The following is a 13,598-nucleotide window of genomic DNA, read 5'->3' as shown; positions in this document are numbered from 1 at the left end:
CATTGAGCCTATGTCCTCATTTATAAAGTGAGGATAATGGTATTAGACTGCCTCCCTTACAGGTTATTGGGAGGTTATAAGCTTGTGTGTGAAAATACTTCAAACAAGTTAAACTCCATGCAAGTGTATGATACCTGTTCTCATTAAGCTAGATGTCATTTAGTTAACTTGATTCCCATGATTATGGTTAATAAGATAGCGTTCTGCAAAAAAGTCCTCTGCTCGCTGCCTAAAATGCCATTTGTATGCACAGTGAACTCTATAAGCTTGTTCTGCAGCCATCAGGATATGTGGCTATCAGTTTAATATCTTCAAGAACATTGTTCCTAGAAATGTTGTTGCAAATGCCCTGAAAAGCCCTCTTCCAAATATGAAATAGGCTTATAGGTTAAGACTGGGCATGCGATCATCCAAGAGATGAGAACTGGTAATAACACTGCTGCCACTTTATCAGAGAAGGTTAAGAAGGGACCTCCAACCTCAAATTATAAGATGTTTGCAACACATCACATTTTGTCAACCAAATAAAGAAAATGAAGTTTAATTTCCCAAATTTTTATTAAAAATGGACTCTCATCAGATATGTTATTGCAAAGATGAAATCTCACAAAAGAGCAGTAAAGTTTGCTGTAATAATAAGCTTTAAATAAATATAAACTCTTTTTGCAGTTCTTTAACTTGAGAGGTTTTTGTTATTAAAAAAAGGTGTTTTCTTTTTTCCATGAGTCATGGACATTTTCCTACAAGAATTTCTATTTATTGAAGTAACTTAAGTTGTTAAAGTCAGTAGGGAGGAGTAGTGATCGTTGGGGAGGGGGAAAAGGTGGTGCAAATTTAAGTCTGAAAAAATTAGAAAAACAATTCCCAGTTCATGTCTTAAAATCTTTATTATTTGGTACTCCTTTAATGTAAAAATAGCCATTTTTCCATAAATCCTCAGTCTTTACTTTGCACCTTTAAGGAGTTGAAATAATTCTACCCAATTAACCACAATAGTCCCACTGCAGATACAAAGCTGAAACTAAAAGGAAACTTTTCAATATATCCTATAACATGCATTTGGTTATGGCTACCTTAACTGGATATTTTTTAGATCAAATTTCTCCTTAGGTAGCATTTTCGTTTTGGAAAATGCTGAGGTCAATGTCTAGGAGCAAAATATGTCTATGCGACACTCCGTTCCAATTGAAGATATTTTATAGTTAACAAGCAAAACTGAACATGACAAAAATAGCCTGAATACAGTACCAATTCATTAGCATTTCCCTGGCAAGCTTCCCTTTGGCATTTTTGCACACACATAGGAGTCAGTTTTGGAGGGCAATGGGGGTGCAATAGCACTACTTGTTTTTTTGCTTAGCTCCATGAGAGTTAAACAGATGTGTGCCCAGTGGTATAGGTGTTCGATGACACTATTACCAAACTTCCATACTTCAATTCGAGAATGATCTATACCAAGAAAAAAAAAAAGTTAGTATGGATAGTTTTGTACCTTTATTATTAAAATATATAAGTTCCAGTATTATGATGAAAGTTCATCAGATATGCTTTGAATCAAAACCATGGCAGAATTTTGTTTAAATGTATAATTATAAGAAAATGGATAAATAAATTTTGATACATTCATATAATAGAATATTGCATAGCATTTAATGAATAAAGAACTAAAGCTACACATTACATTGTGGATAAATCTCAGAACGTATTATCACAAAAAGCAAGTTGTAGAATAATATGTTCTTTTGGATACAATTAAAATATAATTTAAAACACTGCAAAATAATTTTGTATTGTTTATGGATTCATAAACATGTAAGTAAAAGTAAGGAATCATGCATAAAACTGATAAACATCAAATTCATAATAGTCTTAGCTCTAGAGAGGAAAAAAAGAATGGGAGGGATCCAGGAGAGGTAGAAAGTCTCAGCTGTTTCTCTAATGTTTTATTTCTTTAAAAGTGTCTGACTCAGGGCGCCTGGGTGGCTCGGTTGGTTAAGTATCTGACTTTGGCTCAGGTCACAATCTCATGGTTTGTGGGTTTGAGCCCTGCATGGGGCTCTGCATTAGCAGCTTAGAGCCCGGAGCCAGCATCAGATTCTGTGTCTCTCTGCTCCCTCCTCCCCACCCTGCTTGTGCTCTGTCTCACTCTCAAAAAATGAACATTAAAATTAAAAAAAAAAAAAAGTCTGACTCAAACATGTATAACATTCAGATTGGATACAGAATATGGCTCTGTAATGACTACACAGGTGTTTGTCTCTAACTTTGGTTTGTAAACTCTACACCCAACGTGGGGCTGGAACTCAGGACCCAGAGATCAAGAGTCTCATGCTCTTCCAACTGAGCCAGCCAGGCACCCCTATAATTTCTATGTTTAAAATTTTTCCTAATTAAAATTTATTTTAAAATATGTAATAACTGCACACCATATGTTTCATTTGTTAAATTGTAAACTATTAAACTGCCATTCATAAAAGTTACTTTTTCCCAGGAGTCAGTGACTAATATCCAGATAGAATGGTCCAATGAAAAGAGAATATACTTTAAAATTGAACATATCTGGGTTTCAATCTTGGCACTACCCCAACTAGTTCCGTGACCTTCAGTAGGCCACTTAATTGGTGTTAGCCTGTTTCTTCTTCTACAAAACAGGGATAACACCTCAGAACTGTTATGAGGATTAATAAGAAAAGATATTTAAAAATCTGTCACAGAGTAGCTGCTAAAACAATATTTCTTTCAGGTGCCTCTCACCATTAGCTCGATGTTTTATTCATTTTTGTTACTTCTTATGTCTACCACAGTGACTAATCCAATAAATGTTTGCTAATTTGAGTTGAATAAACCATTAAGTGATACTTATAATTGAATAAGAGTTTTTAAATGTCATCTTCTATCCAATGGCTCATTAATGACAAGTATGTCCTTCATGGATCTGTATTAGAATGACAGAACAGGGTGCCTGGGTGCTCAGTTGGTTAAGTATCTGAATCTTGATTTCAGCTCAGGTCATGATCCAGGATCTTGGGATCAAGTCTTGTGTCTGGCTCTGTGCTGAGCATGGAGCCTGCTTAGAACTCTCTCTCTCTCTCTCTCTCTCTCTCTCTCTCTCTCTCTCTCTCCATCTGCACCTTTCCCCCTGCTTGCACTCTCTCTCTCTAAAATAAAATTTTTTAAAAAAGGATAACAGGGACACCTGAGTGGTTCAGTTGGTTAAGCATCCAACTCTTGATTTTGGCTCAGATCATGATCTCACAGTTCATGAGTTCGAGCCCTGTATCGGGCTCTGCACTGGCAATGCAGAGCCTGCTTGGGATTCTCTCTCTCCTCTCTCTGCCCCTCCCCTCCTCTCTCTCAAAATAAATAAATAAACTTAAAAAAAAGAATGACAGAACATTTTATTTCCCTATATTCTATCCCTTCTTTCTATGAAGGAAGAAGATTCCCTGAATTAGATTTAGCCTTTCTATTATTTCAAAGTTTTGACTTCAACAAAAGTACAAGATATGAAAGGCACGTAAAAACTGGGAAACATTCACAAGCCTCAATTTTTATTTGAGGCTGATTTAAAACATGGAGGTGCAATTTTCTAAAACTTTTTCTTTCAACACACACAGAGGCACTGTCTTTTCTCTTGGTTGTAACTGTTCAATAAATGTTGAAACAACATTAAATTACAGAATGGTTAAATTAGGTCTTTCAAATATTAAAAGTCTTTTCAGATTATAGCTCAGTAACAAATGAATAAAACAAAAACAGATGGTGGTCATGAGAGCATAGTACAAATATCTGATTCATCTCAAGTTCTGGGCAATCCCAGACCAATCCACATACATACTTAAAATATTGAGGTGCACTAGTTGTAATTGATTCCTTTTTTTATTAATTCACTTCCTGGAAACTTTACAAAGTAATGCTATAGGCTGGAAAGATTACTTTGATTATCTTAACGTTCCAGTGTTATGAATCTAAAGTTCATCCCAGAACACACCTAAAACCAAACCTAATTCATTTTCTGAGATTATCGGCTCTGCTGCACCCCACAGTTTTTATTCTTTCTGCCCTTTCCAAATCCCCATCAAGAGCTCTGTTCCATTGATGCCTGCCTGCCTGCCACAGCGTTTTTATCTCAACATCCAAATGAAACAGACCCCTATCTGCAGCCATTATTAAGCTAGTCGGCCATCTCCACGGTGACTCAAGGACATGAGGATGGGGAGGGAGGCCTCTCCCTTTCACAAGCCCCTGTTGCTTATTTCCTGTCTTATTGTTACCCAGGACAGAAGCTCTGAACCTATCTGGGTTGTGGTTCCTGTTTGCCTGCGTTTTCCAGTGAGAGAGTGATGTGTTAACAACAGCTGTAATGATTTCTCTAATGAAGCCTCCTTGGCTCTGTTGGGTTCCCATTAACAACGGTTGAGCGCTACTGCCCTCTTGTGGTGGATGGACGCCAGATTTTGCCGCTTGGCAGATGACAAGAGCCAGATTGCACAGGTTTGGTAATTCTTTCAAACAGACCAATTTGTTTCTTTTCTAACTGTTAGAAATTATGTTGTTTTTTTGTTTGTTTTTTGTTTTTTGTTTTTTTGTTTTTTTGTTTTGCTTTGCCTTGGTAAAGCTTATAGTAAATTATTGGAGGAAATCTGAGCTAAAAGAATTGCTGGGTCAAACCCTTGAATCTGTTTATAAACCTATTAACTCAAAAACATTTAATGGTATTTTTGTAGGTTCTAGTTTAATCAAACTTTTAATTACATAAGGAATTGATTTTGCTGAAAGCTGTGGGATAGTCCAGGATATTTCTAATTCAAACTCCCTTTACAGATCTCTGTTTTAACACTAGATTAGTAAACTCCCATTTTGGGAATTATAGGCAATTAGAAAGATGGGCAAAGCAAAAATAATGAAGTACTTAAGCATCAAGTTCAAAAGTCAAAGTATAACTGCTCCTTTCAACTAATAACCCAAGTATTTCTTGAATGCTTCTCTCCTTAGCCTTAGTTCTTAGTTTTAGTTCCTTTATTTCTATTGTTTTGTATACTTTGTGCCACCTTTTAACATTACTGCCACATGCAATGGGCTGAATGTCCTGCAACATCATATAGCTAAAAGATCATGTGTGTGCATGTTTCAGTCAGTTCTTAAGTAGGTCAGAACACCCATATTGGCCATGGCTTTCAGGCACTTACTATGTTATCATTAACTTAAAGTGATCCAAAATGTACTGTAGAGTGCTGCTTCTAGGATCAGTGTTAAATGGGGAGGTAAAAACACATTTTTTTCTCGAATTACCCAAAGTTGGGTAGAAGTTTGCTCCAGACTGAACATTGTGTTCTTGCAGGCATATTAGTTTCATTTCTGTTGGTATAATTTCCTTACAATATCACATTGTATTGGCGCTTTTTCTTTCATGATATATCTATAAATCAAATATGAGAGGGGTGCCTGGGTGGCTCAGTTGGTTGAGCATCTGACTCTTGGTTTCTGCCCAGTCATGACCTCACCGTTCATGGGTATGAGCCCCACTTGGGATTCTCCCACTCTCTCTCTGCTCCTCCCGACCTCACTCTCTCCCTCTCTTTCTCTCAAAATAAATAAACTTTTTTTTTTAATGTGAGAATTGAAATCAATGCAATTTGCTTTACAAAAATTCATAGTTTAATGCAGTAGACTCTGAACTCTGATTATGTACTTCCATCAGTAACAAATATTGAGCATGAGCCCCAATACATGTATATTTATTTATAAATCATTCATTTTAAAACAAAGTAGGCAGTGATGGGCAATAGGCAATAATTACAAACAAAAGTCCTATAGTATTTTTCTTACACCCCAAAAGTACAGGTATCAGCTGTTTGTCCTTTTGTTTCCTCCTTTTTGTTTGGAGCTTTGTCGAGGAAGCTTACAGAGGGCTCTATATTCAGTAAACACACTCATAATCTCCCAGTTTTCACTCTGGTCCTCTCCCTCTCAACTGTGTCTGATGTCCCCCAGTCCAGAGAGTTTCTATGTTATCCCCTTTGAGAAATAAATTTCTAGTGTTGGGGAGAGGAAGTTGCCCAGTGGTGTGATGTAGAAATGAGATACAGACAAAAACACTAAAAACAGAAAGAAAGGAGAAACAACAGGGAAGAGAAAACTTCAAAAAATAATTATTGTTGGGGTGCCCAGGTGGCTCAATGAGTTAAGTGTCAGACTCAATTTCGGCTCAGGTCATGATCTCACGGTTTGTGGGTTTAGTCCCTGCATCCGGCTCTGTGCTGACAGCACGGAGCCCACTTAGGATTCTCTCTCTCTCCCTCTCTCTCTGCCTCCCCCACTCACACCCTCCCTTCCTCCCTGTCTCTCAAAATAAAGCATATGCTCACATAAAAACTTGTAAACAAATGTTCGTAGCAGCATTATATACAATAGCCAAAAAGTAGGAACAACCCACATGTCTCCATCAACTGATAAATGGATAAATAAAATGTGCTATATCCATATAATAGAGTATTATTCAGCCATAATAAAAGAATGAAGTATTGATACATAGACCAAAGATGAACCTTGAAACATTATGCTACGTGAAAGAATCCACCTTGTATGACTCCATTTATATGCAATGTCTAGAACAGGCAAATCCTAGAGACAGAAAGTAGATTAGTGGTTGCCAGGGGTAGGGGTAGGGAGGGGCAAAGAATAGAACAGCTAATGGGTGCTGGGTTTCTTTTCCAAGTGATGAAAATATTCCAAAATTAGTGGTGATGTTTGCAAAACTTTATGAATATACTAAAAACTACTGAATGGTACAGGATAAATTGGTGAAATTTGTGGTATATGAATTACAATCTCAGTTTCTCAAAAAAGACAACGGGTCAGATTATGTTCCCTGGGAAACTAAAAATCAAATATGAGGGTTGAATAAGAACATTTTCAGACATGAAAGTCTCAAAAAATTTACCATTCACACACTCTTTCTCAGAAAACTACGAGAGATACACTACCTCAGAGCAAGGCAAAGTAAATTCCTATGATAGCAGCAAAATGGATTTCAGGAAGGCAACTGAGTAGCAGATCTGGGTGGGGGAAGACCCCAGATAGAAGGAGAATCAAGATCTCTAGAAGGGATGGCTTTAAGGCAAAAAAAAAAAAAAAAAAAAAAAAATGGAACTAAAAAAAATTACCTGATAAAACTTTCCCCAAGGGAAATTATATGGAGAGACAAAATGGATGGGGTGGGAATTGTCAAGAAATACAAAGAAAATTTAGGAACTTAAAAAATAAAACTAAGGGGCCCCTGGGGGCTCAGTTGGTTAAGCTTCCGACTTCGGCTCAGGTCCTGATCTCACAGTTCGTGGGTTTCAGCCCCGCGTCGGGCTCTGTGCTGACAGCTCAGAGCCTGGAGGCTGCTTCGGATTCTGTGTCTCCATCTCTCTCTGCCCCTCCCCCGGCTCACTTTCTGTCTCTGTCTCTCAAAAATGAATAGACATTAAAAAAACTTTTTAAATAAATAAAAAAAAATAAAAGTGAATTATTTACTTCAGGAAAGACAAAGAGTGAAAAAGGAGCAACCAAAATATGTTTTATGTTCAGCTATGGATCATATTTGCATAGGCAAAATCATGTAAACAATGCATTTTGATTTAACTCCAAATGATAATATAATTACATTGAGAGGACAGGATAAGAGAATGGTGGTACAACAGAACTCAACTTTCATCTATAATAAGAGGAAATCAGTTGACGAGGTTTAAAATTGAGGAATGAAAAGATAGCAATGCTCTACAGTATTAAAAAGACAGAAATGTGCACATGCCAGAAGAAATAGTCAAAAGAGTCAAAAAGAATGGCCTCTGATGAGGGGACCTGGGGAGACTGAGAAGAGAGAAGAGGAATGGGCTAATGACTCTTTTGTTAGAAGGCTTTTAGTTCCAGTTGACCTTTTAAAATACTTTAAAAAAACATATAATTTTTATACTCCTTTGAGATAAAAGATTATTTAACATCCACTAAAATGCAAAAAAAAAAAAAAAACTTTGTCAAGAAAATCTGGAAAAATATCTTAGCCTTAAATAGAAAAATGTTCTCATTAAACTGATTTTTAACAGACCTTATTGGATATTAAAGCATCAGTGATGGTACCTAGATAAATAAAACCATGTTGTTTAAAACCAAAAGCAAAAAGAGAATTGATGATTTGATTTTTTTTTCTTTCTTTTTTCCCCCAGGATGACTTGGACTAGAGATGGAAAGGGTCTGCATGCATGGGAAATGGGTCAAGCATCCAGGCCCCAGGTCTTTACTGAACCCTAAACTAGTTTCCCAGACAGTGTGTGAGTTGAGTGCTTCTCCAATATCTTTCATACAATGCCTTTTAAGAGGTATTTGCCAGAACAAAAGGAATCTATTCTGAAACTAAATGGATGTTTCCTCCTCTAGAGCCTGAAATCTGGTGAGCATCTCATAAAAGGCACCCTCAAGGCTCCCTGTTTAACCCAGGTCTAACTGTGATTGCAGGTGGGAAAACAACAAATCTCAGAAGGAATCACCACCCAAGAAACCAAGTCTAAGAAGGCGGTAGAGAACTGTAACTAAATCCAAACCAATGAGGGTATATAGAGGGTCCAAATTAATAGGACAAAACAATATTCTTGGTATCTTGTTCATTTCACTTTGACTTGTTTAAAAGAACCAGGCATATGATCACAGTTGCATATTCAGTTCAGTGCTGTGTTCACATTTCTTATTTGTGGAAAGTTGGTAGTGTCTTATTAAAGGTTCCTATCTCATCTTCAGCTGTGCCATAAGGAATGAAGGAGAGGCTTGTCCCACTCTTGCAATGGAGGGAGATAGAGAATAGCAATTGCTAGAGCCACCACGATGGTGGCAGTAGTGCTTAGGGAAAGATCGCCTGGGGAAGGTGAATCTTGAAGACAGTTAATCAGGGTTGTGAGTCCAGCAGTCCTTCCCCCATGATGGTGGGTCATCTCCCTCCATTGCCATCTCTGGTGGATCATGGTGGTGTTTTTTTTTTGAGGAAGCTGGTGAGTTTCTTTATAGATGGTAATAGCACATCTATCTGGCTGCTTTGGCAGAGGAGGAGCTCTAGGGCTCCTGCAGGGGAACTCCTGCAGAGACCAGCATCTATAGACTTAGAGACCCTTGGATTTAGGCATGGGGAGGAAGTATGGCCACTTGGCAGAAATACAGGCTCTAGAGAGCAAAGTGATTCTGGTCACACTTGAAATGAGAGATCATTCTTCTTGCTTCCAAGTCTGATAACATTTCCCGGTAGATAACATGTGTCTAACCCCCTGGGATGGGGACATGGGACAGGTATGGGACACCCTACAGAAAGAGCAGGCAAAGTTGGCAGCATAGGTCCAAAGTGGAGTGGGGAAAATAGATCCTTGAGAAGGTGGTCAGGTCATGGGTCTTCAGGAAGAAGAGGACAACTACTGGAAGTGCTTTAGGCAGAGTGACAGAGGTTGTTGATGCACTACTGCATGCACAGCTGTCTGGGTCCTGGTCCAGGGGTCACTGGAGGCACTGGGTTCCCTTACAGGAAAGTATGTCAGCAACATTCACATGCAATGAATGGCACAGCCTTAGGACGCCAAGCTTGCTGAACAAAGCTGTCCAATACTCCTTCATAGATGACAGCCTCAACCTAAAGGTGGGATTCAGCTGCCTGGAATTCCACCAGAATATAAAATACCCCTTTTGATGCAAATCAAAACCACAATGAGATATCATATCATACCTGTTAGAATGGCTGTTATCCAAAATTCAAGAAATGACAAATATTGATGAGGATGTGGAGAAAATAGAACCCTTGTACACTGTAGGGAAGGTAAATTGGTAGAGCCATTGTAAAAAACAATATGGAGGTTCCTCAAAATACTAAAAATAGAACTACCATATGATCCAGCAATTCCACTTTTGGGTATATATCTGAAGGAAAAGAAATCACTGTCTCAAAGGGATATCTGCACCCCCATGTTTATTGCAGTATTATTTACAATAGCCAAGACATGAAAACATCCAAGACTTGGATGGATGAAGAAAATGTGGTGTACATACATACAACGAATATTATTCAGCCATAAAAATAAGGAAATCCTGTCATTTGCAACATGGATGGCCCTGAAGTCATTATGCTGAGTGAAAAAAAGTCAGACAAAGTCAAGTACTGTACGATCTCACTTGCATGTGGAATCTAAAAAAACTGAACTCAGAAGCAGAGCATGAATTGGTTACCAGAGACAGGGGCTATGTGCAAAGATGGTCAAAAGGTACAAACTGCCAGTTACAAGATAAATAAATTCTGGGAATGTAATGTACAGCCTTGTGATTATAGTGAACAATACTATACTGTATATACGAAAGTTTCTAAGAGAGTACATTTTAAAGGTTCTCATCACAAGAAAAAAATCTTTTAATTAAAAAAATGTTTATTTACTTGGGGGGGGAGGGAGAGAGAGAGAGAGAGAGAGAGAGAGAGAGAGAGAAGGAACAGGGGAGAAGCAGAGGGAGAGGGAGAGAGAGAATATCAGCGGGGCTCAATCTCATGAACTGGGAGACCTGGCCTGAGCCAAAATCAAGAGGCGACGCTTAACCAAATGAGCCACCCAGGTGCCGCCCCCCCAAATCTTTTAATTATGTGAGGTAATGGATGTTGACTAAACCTACTGGTGGTGACCATTTCTCAATATGTAGATATATCAAATCATTATGTTGCATACCTTAAACTAATACAATGTTATATGTCAATATATCTCAATAATAACTGGGAAAAAAAAAGAATAAAAAATAAAGTGTACCTTTATATATATTCCTTTCTAGAACGAGGATGAAGTAGGGTGAAAGTTGACAGCAGAAGTCCTAAGAAAGTGTAGACACATCACCAGCCCTGATTTTATCTTCTTGGCAAAATCATTAGTTTGAAAGGCTTGGTGGGTTAGGAGCTGTGTTAACAGTCCCTCCCCAACCTGGGCAGAAATGACCACTGTTGGTGGTATTTCATGCTAGGTAGTGTTGTTGACTGGGGCTTTAGTTAACACTGCTAGAAGGCTCAGATAAATTTTGAGCCACAAATTGCCCTGCCAGAGGCTCTTCTCTTTCAGGCACAAACAGAAAGGTGCCCCCGTGAGTTCCCCTTCTTTCCCTAAATGGAGAGCTTACAATTTCCCAATACAATTGCGTCTGAAGGAGAGAGGGTTGGTGTCTGGGTGGCCTATGAACTTTCTTGGTTGCAGCAGAGACTGCTATAATGCTAAAGGTTTGGCAGTGGTGGTGGAAGGGGGGCCTGAGGGCTATTAGGGTTCTGGCTGAATCCAGCTGTGTTAACTGCAGTTGGAATTCCTGCCACCTGAGGACACTGTTGGAAAAGAGAAAGTGGTGGAAGCTTTGGCGATCAAGGCTGCTCAGGAATTGGCTAGCACAGTTGAAAGGAGAGGAGAGGAGGCAGAAATTTGCATGTTTACCCAAACAAAGGAGCTGCATATGACTATAGGAGTTAGTTCTGGTAGGCAAATCAGAGGTGGCACCTGAACTGAAAAGATTCCCATAAAGCATTGGGACAATGTTACAGAAGATGTCTTTGTCTGGAGATGAGCTAATTGAGGGTGAGAGCCAAATCCTGAACACACTTGCAAGATGGGGAGTTGTGGGGCTTGCTCCTCATCCCCAGCTCCCATCTGACAAAAGGACTAGATTTTTCAGTGGTGAGCGCCTGTGTCCTTGCCCGAGAAGGTGAAACAGCAGTCTGGGAGGACACCAGTGACCCTAGCAGCAGGGTCTGGCTCTAGGCCAAGGGGCTGGCATGTTGGGGTCTACGAAGTGGAGCAGGGACTCAGGTCGCACGTGGAGGGGAAGGGCCTACTGGTGCTCATGGTGGGGACTAAATCTACCTTAAAGGGAGGAGCAGCAAGCAGGCACTGACACAGAGATGTTTCTTCTGGATTTTTAAGTCTTCAGTGAACAGTGAGTGAACAAGTATGGAACAAGTGTAGACAAGGATAGAGTTAAACAAGTTTTAATCTTTGGTTTTGCTCTTATTATAATTTCCCTTGAATAGCACCTTAAAAGAAGTGATACCTGTGACATCTATAAATTCAGAGGCTCCCATGAATCAGCCCAGAGTCATGAGGCTACAGGAGAAGCCATTCCAAATACACATTCTAATCTTTTTTTTTTAAGTTGATTTATTTATTCTGAGGGGGGGGTGCGGGGAAGGGCAGAGAGAGAGGGAGAGGGAGAGAGAATCCCGAGCAGGCTCCACACCTTCAGCCCAGAGCTTGATGCAGGGCTCAGACTCACAAACCCATGAGATCATGACCTGAGCCCAGATCAAGAGTCAGATGCTTACAGATGCTTAACTGACTGAGCCACACAGGCACCCCAGAAATTCTAATCTTAACTTTTATTTGAATGTCATGTTCTCTCCTGTTCTCTAGCATTCCCAAACTTCTGAGAGTATCTTGCTTTCCTAGGCGATTCGATCTCTCCCTTCATCTATCTGCCCTGGCTCACTGCTACATGCTTCCACTGCCAGAGACACCCTGAGGAGTGTGGTTGCCTTCCTCTTCTCAGACTTTCTCTGGTTCTCAGCCTCTTGGCATAATATGCACATCACAAAAGTCTAGAAACTCTTCTGACTTAGTCCAGAGTCTCTACAGAGAGTTGGAAAGGTGGAAGGTGAGGAAAGGGACAGATTTAGTAAAAAACTTCTACAGAGCCATTTTCCCAACTGATGGTTAGTTTTTCATCAGTAACAAAATAGATACAAACTTTAAATTTCTTCCTAACTGGTACATTCGCACAAATGGCCTGAGGTCTCTGGTGGGATAACATACACCCATGGAAGAATGTATGCCTATATATGTATAGATATTTCTTTTTTAAAATTTTAATTCCAGTGTAGCTAACATATGGTGTTGTATTAGTTTCAAGTGCACCATATAGTGATTCCACAATTTTATACACTCCTCAGCGCTCATCATAAGTGTACTCTTAACCCCTTCACCTAATGGGTATTAAGGAGGGCACTTGTGAGGAGCACTGGATGTGATAGGGAAGTGATGAATCACTAACTTCTACACCTGAAACCAATTTTACCAAATATGTGAACTAACTAGAATTTCAGTACAAATTTGAAATAAAGAAAATCCCTTCACCTATTTCACTCTGGATATTTACTCTTATATGTGGTCAGTTCTCTGTGGCCAAAGAGCTCATCACCTTTTCCAACCTGGGAGCTCCCCTACTCTGATTTCTGGTGATTCTGCTTCTCCAAAAAGTCTACATTACTCGCGTATAAAGTCTCATGATCTATCATTTTCTTTGGTTCTTCATTGAAACCCAAAGATAGTAATAGCCTTTTTCCTTAATGTACTTGTTTCTTTTCCTCACTGCAGCCCATATCCTCTATTGTTTTTTAGTAAATAATGCACATGTAGTCAATAAAGTGGGAGATGAACATGATTCTGAATTCTTAAACATGTGGCATAGACAGTGACTTTGGGTAATGCACTCGATTATAGTGTTCCTCCCTGTAGAGGATTACTATCAGAACTATTTTTCCTAAAAATTGAACTTATGAGGCACTTGCTTTA

General features: G+C 39.1%; 1 protein-coding gene across 1 annotated transcript in view; it reads right to left on the bottom strand.

Moving 5' to 3' along the window:
* Nucleotides 1-868: 868 nt before the first annotated feature.
* Nucleotides 869-13,598, bottom strand: part of EFCAB5 (EF-hand calcium binding domain 5) — a 218,896-nt gene continuing 206,166 nt past the window's right edge. Inside the window, exon 26 of the mRNA XM_040455093.1 lies at nt 869-1,449. Within this exon, the coding sequence (XP_040311027.1) occupies nt 1,256-1,449 (194 nt within the window). The 3' untranslated portion in view covers nt 869-1,255. The remainder of the gene's footprint in view (nt 1,450-13,598) is intronic.

The sequence above is a fragment of the Herpailurus yagouaroundi genome, unplaced genomic scaffold, assembly GCF_014898765.1.
Source record: "Herpailurus yagouaroundi ecotype Mexico unplaced genomic scaffold, PumYag 215, whole genome shotgun sequence".
Classification (NCBI taxonomy): Eukaryota; Metazoa; Chordata; class Mammalia; order Carnivora; family Felidae; genus Herpailurus; species Herpailurus yagouaroundi.
This window is presented reverse-complemented; position numbering and strand designations above follow the sequence as displayed.